Source organism: Betta splendens, chromosome 5, assembly GCF_900634795.4.
Source record: "Betta splendens chromosome 5, fBetSpl5.4, whole genome shotgun sequence".
Taxonomy (NCBI): domain Eukaryota; kingdom Metazoa; phylum Chordata; class Actinopteri; order Anabantiformes; family Osphronemidae; genus Betta; species Betta splendens.
In genome coordinates this window covers 6,389,914-6,406,920 of record NC_040885.2, presented here as the reverse complement: position 1 = coordinate 6,406,920, position 17,007 = coordinate 6,389,914, and the positions used below count along the sequence as shown (strand labels likewise).

The 17,007-nt window shown below is 37.4% G+C and overlaps 2 protein-coding genes across 9 annotated transcripts in view; one reads left to right on the top strand and one right to left on the bottom strand.

Annotated features, from left to right (window-relative positions):
* Window positions 1-1,308, bottom strand: part of LOC114855619 (calcium/calmodulin-dependent protein kinase type 1D-like) — an 8,347-nt gene extending 7,039 nt beyond the window's left edge. Inside the window, exon 1 of the mRNA XM_029150918.3 lies at window positions 1,170-1,308. The gene's annotated coding sequence lies outside the window, so the exon portion shown is untranslated. The remainder of the gene's footprint in view (window positions 1-1,169) is intronic.
* Window positions 1,248-17,007, top strand: usp48 (ubiquitin specific peptidase 48). 8 transcript variants are annotated; one of them, XM_029150915.3, is made up of 28 exons: window positions 1,250-1,355; window positions 2,921-3,058; window positions 3,474-3,594; window positions 3,740-3,881; window positions 4,069-4,196; window positions 4,488-4,612; window positions 5,443-5,551; window positions 5,696-5,829; window positions 6,022-6,107; window positions 6,228-6,407; window positions 6,540-6,677; window positions 9,703-9,852; window positions 10,646-10,846; window positions 11,297-11,408; window positions 11,627-11,769; window positions 11,928-11,990; window positions 12,555-12,679; window positions 13,478-13,600; window positions 13,748-13,809; window positions 14,008-14,118; window positions 14,466-14,596; window positions 14,767-14,873; window positions 14,966-15,073; window positions 15,143-15,328; window positions 15,414-15,539; window positions 15,629-15,677; window positions 15,791-15,817; window positions 16,218-17,007. In XM_029150915.3, exons 1-28 carry the CDS (start codon window positions 1,339-1,341, stop codon window positions 16,238-16,240), a joined length of 3,165 nt encoding a protein of 1,054 aa, XP_029006748.1. In that variant the 5' UTR covers window positions 1,250-1,338; the 3' UTR covers window positions 16,241-17,007. The 8 variants fall into 8 exon arrangements, 7 of the variants coding, with proteins under 7 accessions (XP_055364877.1, XP_040926704.1, XP_029006748.1 ...); XM_029150913.3 differs by having other exon boundaries at window positions 1,252-1,355; window positions 11,916-11,990; XM_041070770.2 differs by having other exon boundaries at window positions 1,249-1,355; window positions 14,966-15,328.

Here is a 17,007-nt window from a genome sequence, read left to right as displayed (position 1 = left end):
TATTAACAGTAAAAGAAACTATTTGAAATTTTTTTTACCCAATATTAAAATTTTATTCTTTGCATGTTTAGTTATCTAAATCTGACCACAGTGGTGAACAAAGCAGCAAACATAGACATAAATTTTCCCTCTCTGGTTAGCTCTGGTTACATAAACTGTTGCATGTTCAGGACAAAACCTCTAACAGAATTAAGTCTGCTTGTACCTATCAGTTAAACAAGATTGAAAAAGGCAGCGGATTAGAGAGGTAAATAGCAGCATACAGTTAATCTGTTCTCCCCCACACACGCATCGTCCTCTTCATTCACTTTACTCCTTCACTGGGAACAAATTACGCACTGACTTCCTGATTGGACAAAAACTAGGTCGTTTAATAATTTGGTCCTTTAAATGTCAATGACCCAAGAACTGCACGTGTATAGCATTGAATTCTGACTGTGTAGAACAAATTCTCTATTTAGTATTTGTCCTCAAAAGGTTGTGGAAAACAGATTTCTATTCACTGAAACTGTCTGGTGTTAACTGTTAACAATGCTTAAAGGAATTGGTAATTTACCAACAGTTTATGGATATGTTCAGTGCATTAAAATGCCCAACATTTTATATATCTTATCTTTTATTTACATTTGAACAAAAGGTGTAATTTTCTACTTACTTACTTACTTACTTACTTTATCTATCTATCTATCTATCTATCTATCTATCTATCTATCTATCTATCTATCTATCTATCTATCTATCTATCTATCTATCTATCTATTTATTTATTTATTATGCTATTGTTATTTTTCTCCATTCTTCTTTAGTGATGAGCTCATGTATCTCCTAAATAGATGAGTAATCATTTGTTTTACAATGATGCCTTTTGTACATTGTCTTATTATCTTTTGGGAATAGCCCGTGTCATTTCCAGTAAAATAAACACGTTCTGGTTGAATAAAAGTAATGAAGCCAGAATTTGCCAGGAGTACGAATAATTTCGGTCTTGACTAAATAAAACTTGGCAATTTTAATCGAACACTGCAGTTATTGTCTAAAACTCAAACTTAAAGATGGTTTGACATAAAACATTCATTATAAAATATTTCATATTTGTAAAACGAGTTTATCAAAACCACACAGCCAAAACAAACAAAATGAATTAAATATAAAATGAAGGCAGTTGTTACCTGAGGAGCGGCGCAGAGACGGTGCAGTGGAGGTATCCGTAGATAGACCTGCCCGTTTCAGGAAGGCTGTCGCGGTTCACGCTCAGGGGGCGGGGACTCATTTACCGCTTCACGTGGGGGGGAACAGCCTGCATGTGGTCAACGGCTCTGCGCTAGTCACTAGATCAACATGCTTTTCATAAAAAGGTAGCTTCAGTTTTACATTACAAATGCATTTATATTTTACAAATACAACCATCACAGAAAAGTACAAGTTCATATATTTTAAAGTCTGTCTTCTGGTGCCACCTAGGGAACGGTGAGAACGCTCGTGCATGGCGTAATAACGTCTGTCTGTCCTTGTTAAAGTTAAACAAATCAAGTGGATGTCTCAAAAATACATAGTTTGGAATAGTAATTGATTTTTATATATTCTTGCCTTTTATATTTATCTTTGGACCCTGGTGAGGTAAAGACAAGCCATCTGACACCTTATCTACAATCTGAATAAATTGTTAGAATTTATACAATTTCACATTCCTTTAGGTTAAATGAAACTTTTAAGAGATTGGTTATACCCTACTACTTTTAGTACCTTTTAGGTACTTTATACTTGCAAATAGTAATACATAAAATAATCATTGACACATTAACATTAGTAAAGCCTGGCAATATATGAAATGATTAAAATGAGAAAATTATTGGTAAACTGCAGCAGTTGTGCTTTACATTTAGTAAGTAAGTAGTTTACAGTACTTTCTGCAAACTACTCACAATGTTACACTTGCTGGAGTAAAGATGAGATGCTGGGCTGCCACAAAGACATCTTTCTTAGTAGCAGAGTACATTTCATGAGTTTTAAAGAGTTTTAGGTGATAGCTGGATATTTATACATATAACACTTAGGAGCAGGTCATACAAAACGTTTCAATAAAAAATGATTGATGACAGAACAACGATTGTGCTCATATCCTGCTTATAAATGTATTTTAGTAAATACATATCAGCATCAGACGTCACGTTATACAAACCAAGAATGATCCAAGAAGTATGGTTGTTACTTGCGTGCGGAGTAGTATTCTTAGTGTGACACAAACTAAAACGCCTTTGTATACGTATACATGTGTCTAAATGTATTTACACAAAGGCAGTGCTTAATGTGAGTACAGAAGAAAAGTTCCGTATGTTAACAGTGCACGTAAACACAACAAACATACGTCAACTACGTCACTGTGTGACGTCGTGTTGATTTTAAGCGGAGAAATAATTTATTTATAAACTGACGCAAGGGCGCTAAATCTAAAATAAACCATGAATAAAATGTGAAATTACATATATATTCTGGTGAAGCAGCTGCACGCATGAAAGGTTAGATCATAAACTAATAAACTCGTTACGTTAGCGTCAGGTAGCGTTAAATGGAAAGTACTGGGGAAAATGACTTGCTAACACTGCCGGTGGGTCTAGCTACAGCTTAGCTAGTTAGCACGTTACGGTATCCTGGATTCTGTCCTCTGCTGTTACGTGCAGTGAATGTTTCATTGCCGTTTTCCGTTATTGGTGCGATGTGTTGTATTGTGTGCAAATTGCAAGTCAATTGGAAGTGCGTAAACTACAATGCTAGCATTAGCTTGCTAGCACCAAGCTAACGGCAGGTTGCTTCGGAGGAACCAAACGTCTACACGGCTATGTTAGCATTCGTGGAAGCAGTTTGGCTAACCTCGGCTCATTGTATTGTTCATTTATTGACCCCGTGTTGTAAACATTTGTAGAATTATGGCGCCCCGTATACAATTGGCGAAAGCAGCTTGGCGATGGGTGGAGACGGTGAAACCAGAAGAAATTAAACAGGAGCATATCGAGCTAGCATATCGAGTCAATCTCCCGGCCTGCAAAAGAGGAACATGCAGGTACGATATCAGGATTTCTGAAAAACCATCGTAAGTTGTGCTTATATGGGCCAAAGAAAAATAACATTAGCAGAAGTTTTGAAATCAAGCGCCTAATGACCAGTGCTACAGTAAGTTGTTAATGACCACCAAAAGTGATAAAGTTAATAATTTCCTTGTCTGTGAACTAATCATTATTGCTCTCAAACCTCCCCTGCACCATGCAACATTAAACTTTGACGATAAAGACTGACTCCATTCAGTATATCTACGTAACACCAAATGTCTGTAACATCCACAGTGCTGTGCAGCAAGAATTATGTTACTAAACCTTTTGTTGCATGTTTTTTAAAGAGTGTGTATGCAGTTTTTGCTGTAAAGTGTTAGATGCTCAGGTTAGTAATGGAAGAGTTTATGCTATAATTTGCTTTTGCAGGAGGAACTGCAAAGGGAATCCAAACTGTCTTGTGGGTATTGGTGAACAGGCGTGGCTGGGAGAGATTGATGAAAATGCTTTCCACAATATTGATGATCCAAATTCAGAGCGAAGGGACAAGGTACTTTTTATTTGTCTATACATCCAGCAGATCTTAAACTCAACGGTGTGTTTCCTGATATTGTCAATGTGTTGTAGGTGAACAAAATTTAGGCAAACAGCTAATCTTGCATCTTCAATGCTCTAACGCTTGTGCTTACTTGCAGAACACATTTGTTGGTCTGACCAACCTAGGTGCAACATGTTATGTCAACACATTCCTGCAAGTATGGTTCCACAATTTAGAGCTGCGAAGGAGACTCTACCAGTGCCACAATTCCCGAGCACAAGAACACAACATTGAATCTGGTATTTTATCTCTATGGATGTTTACTAAATTCCTGCAGCAAATAGTAACTGTCCATCTAGATAGGTTTCTTTTGTAATGTTGATTTCAGTGATAGAACGTAAAGTTATACTTTTAATGCTCTGGAGTATTTTTGGTGAGTTAAAGAATCATTTCATTCTTTCAGGCTAATGTCTATATGTTTTTCAGATTACGAACCTCAGTCCATCTGTGAACATCTGCAGTATTTGTTTGCATTGCTGCAAAACAGCAACAGAAAGTACATAGATCCTTCAGGGTTGGTGAAAGCACTGGGCCTGGACACAGGTCAGCAGCAGGTAAATCTAAATATGCTCAAAACATTAGAACTACATCACATATGACATGAGACTTTATTTACTCCAGTCCAGTTCTTTCTTATATGCTTTGTCATATGTTTTGTAGAGATTTGTATTATTTTTATTTGTGCATATAAATGTTTAGAATTACCGGGTGTCTTTCAATGGTCATTGTCATGTTGTTATTGAACTTTATGTCTTTTGTTTTCTGTTTATAAGTATGTTGGCCAATCAACTCCTAAATGCCAAGTGGAACTTTTTTCTCACTTATTACTAACATTTACTTCTCAGGATGCACAGGAGTTTTCAAAGCTTTTCTTATCGCTGTTGGAAGACACGCTGTCCAAGCAGAAGAACCCTAATCTGCAGAATGTAATCCAGCGGCAGTTCTGTGGACAATTCTCCTATGTTACAGTGTAAGATCAGAGAGTATTTAAACCTGACAAGTTAGAAAATTATAATATATTGTTGGAGGTTAGTTCATTTAAAAGCAGTGTAGTGTGTCATTTTCACGTTAGGTTGTTTGTGTGATGGCTTTATGTGAAAGCTGTCTTTGCGATATGCCCATGACCTATTAATATACCATAATTTGTCACTTTGGAGTTCTAACATAAATGCAAGCTGTTCAGCAAGCAAGAACAGCAAGCTGCTGTGCAATGCTAGCTATTCAGCTATATAACTAGTTTTGAAAGAAGTCAGGTTGTGACTGCTTTTGTCTGGTGTGTTTGTGATATCAGTTTGCAGCTTAATAAGGCTGTTTTTGCATTAACACACACCGCCTATTATTTAACATTCACTTGTCACATGAGCTGAACAAGAAGACACAAGGGGTCAGATGCCTAAAACGAAATGTGCAAATGTATTCTTTTTCTTAAATTCATAAACGCACATTTTATATGGTTTTATGTGGCTAATTTATTCTGGAATTCAAAACACTTCCCACTTCCCAAATTTGCCATGAATGAAAATAGGAGCACATAAGCACATCAGTATCTGTGCTCACTCCACTCGTGATTTGAGCTCTGCAGTCTTCTCTAACACTTGAAAAGAAATTAAAAACACGTCGTAAAAGACCATTGCATTGACATTTTTGTTGCAAATATAAAATAGCTGAAAGATGAATTACATGTTGAGACCTACTGTATAACAGTGTAAAATTAGGATTATGAACCTGCATTTGTTTTTAGATTTCTTTGTAGCATTACTGTATATCGGTAAAAGCTGTGTTGTTTTGGCTGTTTTGTAGTTGTAACCAGTGTGGACGATCATCAGCACTGCCGTCCCGATTCTATGAGTTGGAACTAAACATCCAGGGCCACAAAAACCTCACAGAATGCGTCACAGAGTTTCTGAAGGTAATCCGATTTCTGTAGCTCGATCTGTAAATCTGTTGACATTTTAAAGAGAATATAAATAAATTAGTTAATCTATTTGGGCAAATAAAAAAAATGCTGTGTTCTTTCATAATGCTTATTCCTTACACACCTTACACTTCACAGGAGGAGAACCTGGATGGGGATAATCGTTACTACTGTGAGAGCTGTCAGGGTAAACAGAATGCCACCCGAAGGATCAAACTGCACAGCCTTCCTCCCACCCTCAACCTGCAGCTCATGCGCTTTGTTTTTGACAGGTGCATAAGCAAGTCACTTTGTAATGCTACATAAAAAAGCAAATTAATGGAATAATATTGATAGGACAACATATTGTCCTAATGAACTGTTAAATGTTTACAAACTGTTTATTTAACCAATGTTAATGTACTGGGCTATATAAGGTAATATTGTCCAACACAAGCTCATTAGACTGTGTTGCTTTTTTTCAGACAAACGGGGCACAAGAAAAAGCTCAACACTTTCATCAGTTTTCCAGAGCAACTTGACATGGGCCCATTCCTAGAAGGAAATCAAGGTATTAGCAATTTCCATTCATCTGGCATCAATACATTCTTTAACTGTTTACGTTGAAAGATTAATATCAGTACAATAATTTCTGTTTAGCCTCTCAAAAGTCAACATGTTGTTATTCCAGACCAGAACTGTGTTTATGAGCTGAGTGCAGTGCTTATCCATCGGGGTATCAGCGCCTACTCAGGTCATTACATAGCACATGTGAAAGATGCTCGTACTGGTGACTGGTACAAATTCAACGATGAGGAGATTGAGAAGATGGAAGGCAAGAAGCTGCAGCTTGGCATTGAGGAGGACATTGGTGAGAGTAGAACAAACTTAATGTTGTAATCCATCTGATATTTCTGAGTACTATGACAACACTTGTTTCTAGATGTGTGTATGTGTAGTTATCAAATTGTTGCTCTCTGTTTTTGGACATCTTGGTCTCCAGCTGAGACAGTGAAGTCTCAGACACGAAAACCAAAGTGCAGCAAAGGCTACCATTGCTCCAGAAATGCTTACATGCTGGTGTACAAGGTCCAAGAAGCGGAGACCTCAGATTCCTCCAGGAACATTGTTGAGGTACCAGGTGAGGGACATAATTTTAATGTTTAAAAATTTGTTTGCTGATTTGCTAATTGTCAACACTGGACAGGTGCATTGAAGGGACAGCGGTGGTGATAGAGTGGTTGTTCTACCTATGCTAGGCTATTCAGTTGTGTATATCTCGGTGCTGCAATAGTGCTGAACCCCACCCATCACCACCACGCTCTGCTCTGTGGTCGGCTCCTCCCCCACCTAGGCGTTAGCAGCTTCGTCCTCCTCGGCATAACTCGTCTGCACTGTATTCTGGCTGGACATGTATGCAAGGAAAAACAATGGCAGAAAAAACAGTGGCACTCCTGGAGGCTGGCTTCACCTCTTTCAGCCTGACTGTTGCTGGGGAAGGTTCAGAGAAACCCAGGAAGCACTAGTTGTAGTCTGTGGGCACACGACATTCAATCTGCTGAGATGTATCAGAGGAATCTGAGTGTCCCTTCATTTTTAAATACTACCCGCCATTGTTTTGGTCAACCAATAAAAATTGTGAAGTATCACTTTAAAATTGCATTAAAACTAAGTATAGGACAGGAAAAGTGTGGGGAAATTGCTTGCAATTCAGGCTTAAACATAACTGCAGTCCAACTGCATTAAATTTTATCAAGACTTAGTTCCATCTGTCTAGCACATTTGTGTGTGCATGTAGGTGAATGACAAAAGAATTATGTACCAAAATCTTAGATTTCTTTATATACATACCAAAGCAAATCGTGTACCCCTCTAGATGTAGGAACAGACTCCAATCAGGAGGCACCCTGGACAGGTCCAGCATAGGGCTACATATGCAGGTGCTGGTTTTGAGTGTACAATATTGAAGACACCTGGTGCCACACATAATCAGCTATTTAACTCACTTTAAAACACCTGCAAGGGCTTTAAATTGCCGCTTAGTCTACAGTCTTCTGTAGGCTACACCATCATGGGGAAGACTGTACCTGGACTGGACCTGTATACAAACAACCACACCAACCTATGGACTATTTAGACTCCTCAATCAACCTAATTGCTTGTTTTTTTGGACTGTGTGATAAAACGGGAGTAAATGTCAGACATTTTCAAATTCTTCGCATACTTTCAGCTACAGAAACCATTCAAACATCAAAATATTCTGCTTTTTAATGGGAAGTGTGCTTCCATTTACCTTTTTAATATCTTTCATATTTTTTCATAAAGATTTCTCCATTGAAATGAATGGAAAAACAATTTTCAAATACTCTTCAGCCTTGTCTTCTTTCAGCGTTAGCTACTTCAGCATGCTTTTAGCTACAGACACCAGTTAAACTTTAAAACACTAAAATATTCAACTGGTAATCTTTTGTTTAGCTATTTAATATTTTTAATGGTTTCTGATCTATAGCAGTACATTCAGCATATACATTTTCAGCTTTTCCATTAGTGTGTATTGCGTGAGCTAGAGTGCGTGATGTCACAGCTAGAGTGTGAGGGCACGCTTTTTAAAGACAAACTCACTACAGCCACATTTTTTGCTCTATGAACATATTTTTTTCACTCGTTTGTATTCATACTTGTCTTCTTTCTAATGACGTGTCTGCTTAAACCCTCAGATATATACTTTAGTCTGTAGCTGCCTCAAAGCGCAGAGAGTTCCAGAATTCCTCCCATAGACTCTGATGCATTTTTTAGAGAGACTTTTTTTAGAGAAACACAGAAGTACGACATTTTGAAATCGCGGTCATAGCCACAATTTTCAGTCTTCAAACATAAAACTTACACCAGTTGCTCATTAAAGCCTTGGCATTCAAAAAGTTGAGTTATTTTTTGGGATGGGTATTATGGTTTTTCTGTAAAGAGCCTGTTTAGGCTGGGTGCAACTCTGCTTTCAGAGAGCTGAATGAGCCTGATTTTCCCACCTTTCGTCTCCATGACAACAGCGCAACTGCAGCTTTGACTGACAGGTCAAACTCCTGATGCTCGGTGTAGCAACTCTATGCATATTACTGATTAGTTCATCACACTATTTGATTGTTTAGTAATTAATCCGACACTTCCTCTGAATCCTTTCAAAATAAATGCACCTAAAAATAGCAATATTTCTATATTTCTGCTTTGAGTAGTTCATGAGACGATTTTACAATTTAGCAATTATGCACACACGCTTTTTCCCTATCCTTTTAAAAATATAAACAACAATTCAATTCATTAGCTTTTTTTAGTAATTTTTATGCCTCTAAATGGTTGATGACTGCTAATTAAAAACTCTAGCAATTGCCCACACTGTCAAAACAAAAGCAGCAATGTAAAACTTTAAGTTTTCTGGTTTTGCCTCGTTAAATATGACTACTTAAAGAGACTGGTTTATAGTTTAGTAATTACCCACACACACTTCAAATCCTTTCAAAATAAAAGCATTAATCCAAAGCTTCAGCATAAATAGCCCTTTTTCTGGTTTTGGATGGTTAGTAATAATTACTCTTTACAGTTTAGCAATTTAGGACACACACTTCCTCAACATTCTTTCAAAATAAAAGCACCAATCCAAATCTTAAGCTTTAATAGCACTATTTCTGCTTCTGACTGGATGATTATGACTAATTAATGAGACTATTTTACTAAAGCGCCAACTTTTCTCAATTTAAAATTCAACCACTTCCTCTGCAGCTACTTTCAGCTATATTGAATATTTCCACAGCTTTATGCTATTCTTTCAGCTCTTTAACTCAAAACTATTTATTTATAATAATGTTTTGATCCATTAAGCTATATTCCATCAAACTAAGCAAACCTTTAAACACTTCCTTGAAATTCAGCAAATCTTTTTTAAGTTTCCGCCATCTGAAATTAAATTACTTCTTCTGTAAATATTCAGCTCTGTTTAAACAATTTCTAATTCTCTTCAGATGTATTCATCTATGATTTGAATGCTTGTTTTAAATGTTTCAGCAATTCTTTAGAAATACATTTAGCATGGAAGCATTCACTGTGCATTTTCCTGTGGAAATGCTTTATCTAGGTACTACTTATTTATTCTATTGCTGATGGTGTTCCTTTTTTAGCCTTTCTTCAGAGGTTGGTGGACCAAGACAATCACAAATTTGAGGAGTGGTGCAGTGAGATGGCCGACATGAGAAAACAGAGTGTAGACAAAGGCAAAGCCAAACACGAGGAGGTGAAAGAACTCTATGAGCTTTTACCCGCAATGGACGGTTAGTAGCAACATTCCCTCATCACCCACAGAAACACAAGAGACACGTGTTTACACACTGTATGTCTTGTCTCTGAGATCAAGATCAGGCATTTTGTTTTGGACACAGGTGGTTTAATAAAGGGGCAAAGTAATAGACCTATTTAAAGCTGACCTCAAGAAATCCAATGAAAGTAGCAGAGTAGTAGTAGTAATTTTATTCATTCAAGCACTGGGTGAATGTGAAAATGTGATGACTGCATGTAATAGCGGTCAGTCATAGGACATGATAAAAAATATTCATGTTCTTACTAAAATTGCAACCATTACCTGTATAATTACTTATTTAATTGATCACTAGGTAGCTAACTAACCATATTAAATAGTACTTACTCTGTGACGCAGGTACACATTGTCACCTTTCAAGAGTATCATATCATATATAACGGGCTCGTTTCCTGGTTTCTGACCACAATTATTTTTTACTCTGTGGTATTTTGACATTCTGTATTCTGTAGATAATGTGGTCAGAATTGTGTTTTTTCACTGATCAAAATAGCCAGACAATGTACATTGGGGCACTTACATTTTCTACAGATTGCTGAGGTCATCTTATTTCCACAGCACTAATGAGCTCAGCCCCTAATCCCCCTTTTGTAGTTTGAAAAACTATTGCTTAGTTCCCATTTGCCTACTACATTTAACTTGTAGTACAGCTCCTCCTGTTGGTAAAACTACAGCTGAACTTGAACGTATAATCTTTTACTTACGATGATCTCTTGTCTAAAGTGTTTTTCCATGCTCTTCCTCTTCAGGTGGACCATATGAGTTCATCCCTCTGGAGTGGCTGAAGAAGTGGCTGGACGACTCCACCGCAACAAAAGAAATTGATAACTCCCTCTTTCTTTGTTGTCACAACAAATTGCATCCGGATAAGGTGGGCGATTCCAAGAGAGTCTCACTGCAGGCTGCTGAGCTACTCTACAAGCGCTATGGTGGAGGTCCACGACTGGACAGTAAGTCCTCTAAATTCTATGGTCTGTTTGAAAATCACAAGCTCCTGCCAAACAACATTTTTTAAATTGACTTAATTTTAAAGGGTTCACCTTCTGTAGCTTACCTTTCCAAATCACTTTTAGCTCATAATTGTGTTTATGTAACTGCTTTGTGTTGTGTGCTGTGTTGAGCAGCAAGTGAGAGTTATCATTATGACTTAGAAAATGTTAGGTGAAGCATTATCCTTTTTTATTTTGATGCTACTTCAGACTAAAGATGATGTGTATTGTCAACAACTTGCATAAGGATTTGAATTGTCAGCATGTCTCATGTATAACATCTTGATATATCTATAATATATCTTAACTGATCTATCATAGAAACAGTAGGTTTTTACATCTTGAGTAGCTAGCATATACCAGTCTTGGTGAGTGGCTCTAAGCAAATATAACTTTTGTGTGTTTTTGCAGACTCCTCTATGTGTAGAGTGTGTGTTGGCCAGCGGTGTAGAGTGCTACGGTTGAAGAACCAGCTAAATGAAGATTACAAAGAAGTTTCCAATCTAATCAAGCGCACCCTCAGGTGACCAATGTCAAGAAAAGTGTTAATAGATGGCAGTGTACACATGGAGTTGATGATGGTGGTAAATGATTGAAACATATTAGGCAGGAATTCCAATAGGGGATAGTTTGAAAACTATCTTATTTCTTCAAGGAAAAAAATGATCTGAATCAGAAAAGCAGCTTCAAGTATGTATGGCTATCGTGCACTGTTCTTACATATATGTGTCTTTTCCTCAGCGGTGAGGGCTACTGGGTGGGTAAAGCATCTCTGCGTTCCTGGAGGCAACTGGCTTTGGAGCAGCTAGAGGAAGATGAGCATGAAACCAAGCACAGTAATGGGCAAACAAACGGACAGGGACCACACACTAACAACAGCAAAGGTAAGAGAAGCTGGTTCAATGTCCGTTAATCCATCTATATACATGACTACAATATGTAAAGTAATTTTTGTCCCACTGACTTCAAGTAAATTCTGGCCACCTCTTCAGATACTGAGCATTAACAATCTTAAATTGTTTAACTGTAGAGTTTCTTCCAGAGCTCTCTGAAGTCAATGAGGATGAGATGAGAACTTTCAATGAAGACATCGTCTGCAGTCATGGTACTGTTACATCATCTACAGCTGTCTTAGCAAAAAGTCTATAGAATGGCCTTGTAAATATAAAACATATGTTAGTGGTTTCCAGTTGTTTTCAAGGTTGATTAGTGGAACACATGAGGTGAACAGTGTAGTAAGAAGGGTTTCTGCCCTGTACTGTTCATCTGATATGCCTCTGAATTCGCAACAGTTCTCTGCTAATTACTGCCATAAGCTCATCTTGACTTGCATCTTGCTCCACTCAGATTGCATCCAGACCTAACAAAAGCTGTTAAGGAATGGTCAATAAAACATTTGGTGCTATTTGTTCTGTTTCTATTAATGTTGCACCTATTGACATCTGAAAAAACTACAAATGCAATTTATTTTTACTTAGATTTGTTTTAAAGATGTCTTGTCCAGGGACCTCGCGTCATTTTATGTATATTTAAGTGAGAGTAAGAGGAATAAGAAAATACGTTTTTGACTTTTTAACAATTAAACTTTATTAAGGAAAAGGTACATAATTGTAACTCAGAAATCAGACTTCGCTATGACTGATGAATTAAATGTGTTTTCCTGCTGTAGGGAATCTGAGTATTGCGGAAACTGAACGAAAGCTGGTATCTTCTGAAGTTTGGACTAAACTAAGAGCATACTTCCCTAAAGCCCCAGAATTTACACAAAACCAAGAGTCCTGTCAGCAGTGCTTAGTGAGTAAACTCTTTTAACCCTACCAAACTACTGTATCCCACCTTTATTATGTCTTTCAAATTTTGGGGAAATAATAATATAATGTATGTGCTGATGTTTCTATGGTTGTTTATCAGCACAGATTTCTTTGTTTTGTAGTATTGCAACATTTAAAACAGTCATGTCTTGTGCATAAACGTTTTAAAACACTGTGGAACATCATAGTTCACCTACTATTAAGAGTATTGCTATACTGTAGCCTATTAATACATTAAGCTGTTGCTGTATGTGTAGGTCTTTTGTGTTGTGAAGCATTTATGGACTGTACAAAAGCCTAGTCATCCATGACCAAAGCCAGCAAATCATTCATTCATTAATTTCATATGGAATCAATCAAATGTCCTAGGTCGCCCTCTAAGAAAACAAAAAATTTACAAAAATATCACTGGTTATGCTTACAGAGAGCTTAAAGTGACTTTCCGTAGATCAAGTTTATAGGGAGTTTTATGAAAACCCACTGCTGGAGACATTACATCAAAGGACATTAAGCTTTTTTTTTTTTTAATTAAATCAAGATTTACAAATGTTGTGATGAATGTTTACAAAAGAAGTTGTTAGCTGCTTAGTAGGACAACCTTACCGATAGTAACATTATTCCAATGAGACACAGTGGATTCACCCACTTCAAGGTGTTGCAGATTAACACTGTTTATTCTGTAGTCTGCTTTTTTCTGCTGGGATACAGAAGATGTGACCTGGTTATTGTCGTAGGCTCTTACAGAAACAGAAAACAAGCTTTCTTCTTCTTGTGTAACCAGACATTGGAGCAGGAGGAAAAGGACAATGAGGCAGTAAGTAAGATGATGGCCCTAGACCAGAAGAACCAACTGCTCAACCTCTTCCATGAGAAGAATCGTCCGATTCTTACTAAGTGGCCTCAGGTAGACACAAACTCTAGCACTGCATTACCTGATATCACCTCACTTAAGCATTACATTGATAGGAAAACTGCCTGTCTCTCTGGCAAAGTGCCTATGATGATGTGTACTGAAAACAATTATCTGCAATATCTTCATTTGTTTTTCTAGGATACAGATGTACTTTACATAGTCCCTCTATATTTTGTGGATGAGTGGAAAAAATTTATCAGGTATGTCTGTTACAGTGTGATTTCAACAAAAATGTTTTTTTGTCATGTTGAAATAAACCTTTAATGTACATATAAAAGTAAGGAATTTGACATAACCATTAGGTATCACATTTATACTGACTGAAACAGAGTTGATCAGTCCCTAATGATGTTTATTATGGCACTGAGTTAAATATGTTAATTGTGTGTGTTTTCAAGGAGGCCGACAAAATCGTCTCCAGTGTCTAATGTTGGCAACGCCTTGCTGCTCTGTCCCCATGGAGGCTTCATGTTCACCTATGACTCCCTAATAAACGGAGATGCACAACAGTGAGTTCTGCTTTTTTGAGGTTTGCTTTGAAAAGCAAAATAGTAGTTAGGGGTTACAAAAAGTTCAAACCTAGACCAGAACCAAACTGGCCAATATTTGAGGCTAATTTTACTATTAGAAACTCCCTAGACATTTGGATATCTCATACTGTTATTTATTGTATTGATACTAATGCTCAAAGCAGAAGATCACTACTACAATACATGTTTCAAGTGATGTCTGTCCGGGGGAAAAAAATAGACGTGGCCTCTACGACTACTGTACAAGCTGCATTCATTATAACATTTCAAAGAAGGAGAAGAAGTGTTTGTAATGGGTCTCATTTGGTGCTGTTTGTTCTGCACAGTGTAGCTTTGCTCTGGCCCAGCGAATGGGAAGTGATCAGCAGACTCTTCATTGTTGATCAGCCAATTTCCATCCACTGCTTCAAACAAACCACACCAAGTGGTCCCACTGCTGAATACACCACTCAGCCTGGTAAGGTTCTTTAGTTTTTGGAGTTTTATACCTACTGTCACAGACTCTAATCTGTTTTTTACATTTAATGTCCCTTATGCATATGAAAAATAATGTGTGGCTAGTTGGGTTTGCCTGATTTAGTTTTTTTTTTTTTAATTTAATACTGATGGGTGGGTGTTTTTGTTCAGATCTTTGCTGGGAGTGCAGAGAGGGCTTTCTTTTTCAGCAGCAGAGGGACCTTAGAGAATATACTCAAGCAACCATCTACATCCGAAAAGTTGTAGAAGACAAGATGGTACGGCCAAACACTTATGATTGTATTTGTTCATGCATTATATAAAATGACATTGTTCCTTCTGACATTTTACTGTTTTTACCTGTTGGTAGATGATGAAGGAAGTGGCTCCAGAGATGAATGCCAGCAGTTCAGAGGCGGAAGAGGAAAAAGAAGATCAGCCAAAGATGGACGGAGAGAAAGACCCAGACTTCAGCCAAGTGAGTTCATCGTCGTGCATAGTGAACAAAGTCGTGGAACCACATGAGATTGTGTTGTGTTTTTTTCAGTCACAAGACAGTGCAAAGCGGCTCAAGCTGAATGACAATAGCATTGCAAAATTAGCAGTTGCTGCTCCTGTGAGTAATTCGACCAAACTAGGAGGAATCCGGAGAAGCACGCGGCACAGGAAGCTCCGTGGAGAGAAAGCACTCATTGTTTCAGCTAATCAGACACTCAAAGAACTGAAAATACAGGTGAGGGCTCTAGATGACTGGATCCAGTGCTACATGTATTAACCACTTTGCATATACAAAGCTTACTGTGCTTGTGACCCTGTAGATTATGCACGCCTTCTCCGTGGCACCATTTGACCAGAACCTCTCTATTAATGGAAAATGTCTGACCGATGACTCTGCAACACTAGGCAGTCTGGGTGTCATCCCCGAGAGTATCATCTGTCTCAAGGTATGGCCTGCTGTTTACAGTGGAGCTAAACAAAGGCCTGATTGTGAGTCACCATCAGTGTATAGTTTAATGCTATTGTTTCCACACAGGCTGATGAGCCAATAGCAGACTATGCTGCGATGGATGATGTCTATCAGGGTAAGTGGTGTTACCTTTAATACCTAATATAAATTAATTGTTTACCATAATAATGATAATAATGGAATAAAGCTTTTACTAATTGATGAAATCGTCTTTCCCTTTGTAAACAGTGAGAATGCCTGAAGAGGGATTTAAAGGTGAGCATTTATACTTTATTGACTAAATGATACAATGAGAAACAAAACAAACAAAAACTGGGTATATGTGTTCTTGTAAAAATAGTACATGCCAAAGGTCACTCACTATGTTAAAACACACGAGTTGCATTTCTTAACTTCAGAATGTGTGAGAGAAACTACTTGCTTGTTGCTTGGATAAACCTCAGCTCACTATACAGTTTAACATGTAACTTGTCAAAACATACAACCTGGTTCTAAAATAAATACTGGAGAAAAAAAACGGCATCATAGTTACGGTATACAGTGTTTTGACCAGACCCATAGCTTTGTTGCTAATTTCATGTCTTGCTGTGGATAGCTGATGTGTTTACGTTGCTTTGTTTTTTATTGTGTTGGATCTAACAGTGTCTCTCTGCAGGCACTGGGCTTCTCGGGCACTGAGGAAAATTGTTCTGTAGCAACGCTTGAATTGGACAGACGACAGACGTGTTTTGGGGGAGGCTTAAATTTGTTAACTGTTCATATATAAATAAGTGCTTTAATTTGTTTTTTACATTTTGAGTAGGGGTTCTTTAATAAAACTGTGACTATGTTGCAAAGCCACTGTTTTTCTCTGAACAAGATAAGCTGGCTTTTGATATTTAAATCTTTCTGAAGGACTCAGTGGAGTTAGTGCTTCTAGTCTGCCTGTTGAAAACTGGTTGACACTGAGTGAGTTGGTTTGGCTTGAAAAGAAATTTTACTGTTACTTATGAAAATAAGTTTTGTTTTTTACTCTTTTAAATTATAGCAGATGAAAATTTCAACATAATGTTCTTTCTTTCCATTATGTGAAAGCTTGTGTTCTACCTGCTGAGTTTTCAGGTTTGTCCACAGAATGCGCGACTAATCGTTAAATATTACATATATAACTGCTCTTTAATGTTAGAACATTTATTACCTCTACAGAAAATCTATATCCATATTACTCCATGTGGCATTTACAGTTCAATAGCTGCACTGTATGTATAGAGGCAGATTCCTGCAAATGTTTCAGCTGCATAAACCTTGTCAAATGGAAGCGACAACCAGAATGCAAGCAATGATATGGTCGCTTGTTTTCAGTTATTTCTTATGGACAATAAAGTTATTTTCAAAGCAGTTCTGTGCTGATACACTTGAAATTAATACACTAAATAAAACCAATAAAACTGGCAAATGGTATGTGG

Bases quoted from the DNA above. Each gene is read 5' to 3' on its own strand.
- usp48 (XM_041070769.2), top strand. The intron at 5,552-5,695 runs GTAATCCGATTT...TACACTTCACAG, and splicing joins GCGTCACAGAGTTTCTGAAG to GAGGAGAACCTGGATGGGGA. The intron at 13,810-14,007 runs GTATGTCTGTTA...TGTGTTTTCAAG, and splicing joins GAGTGGAAAAAATTTATCAG to GAGGCCGACAAAATCGTCTC.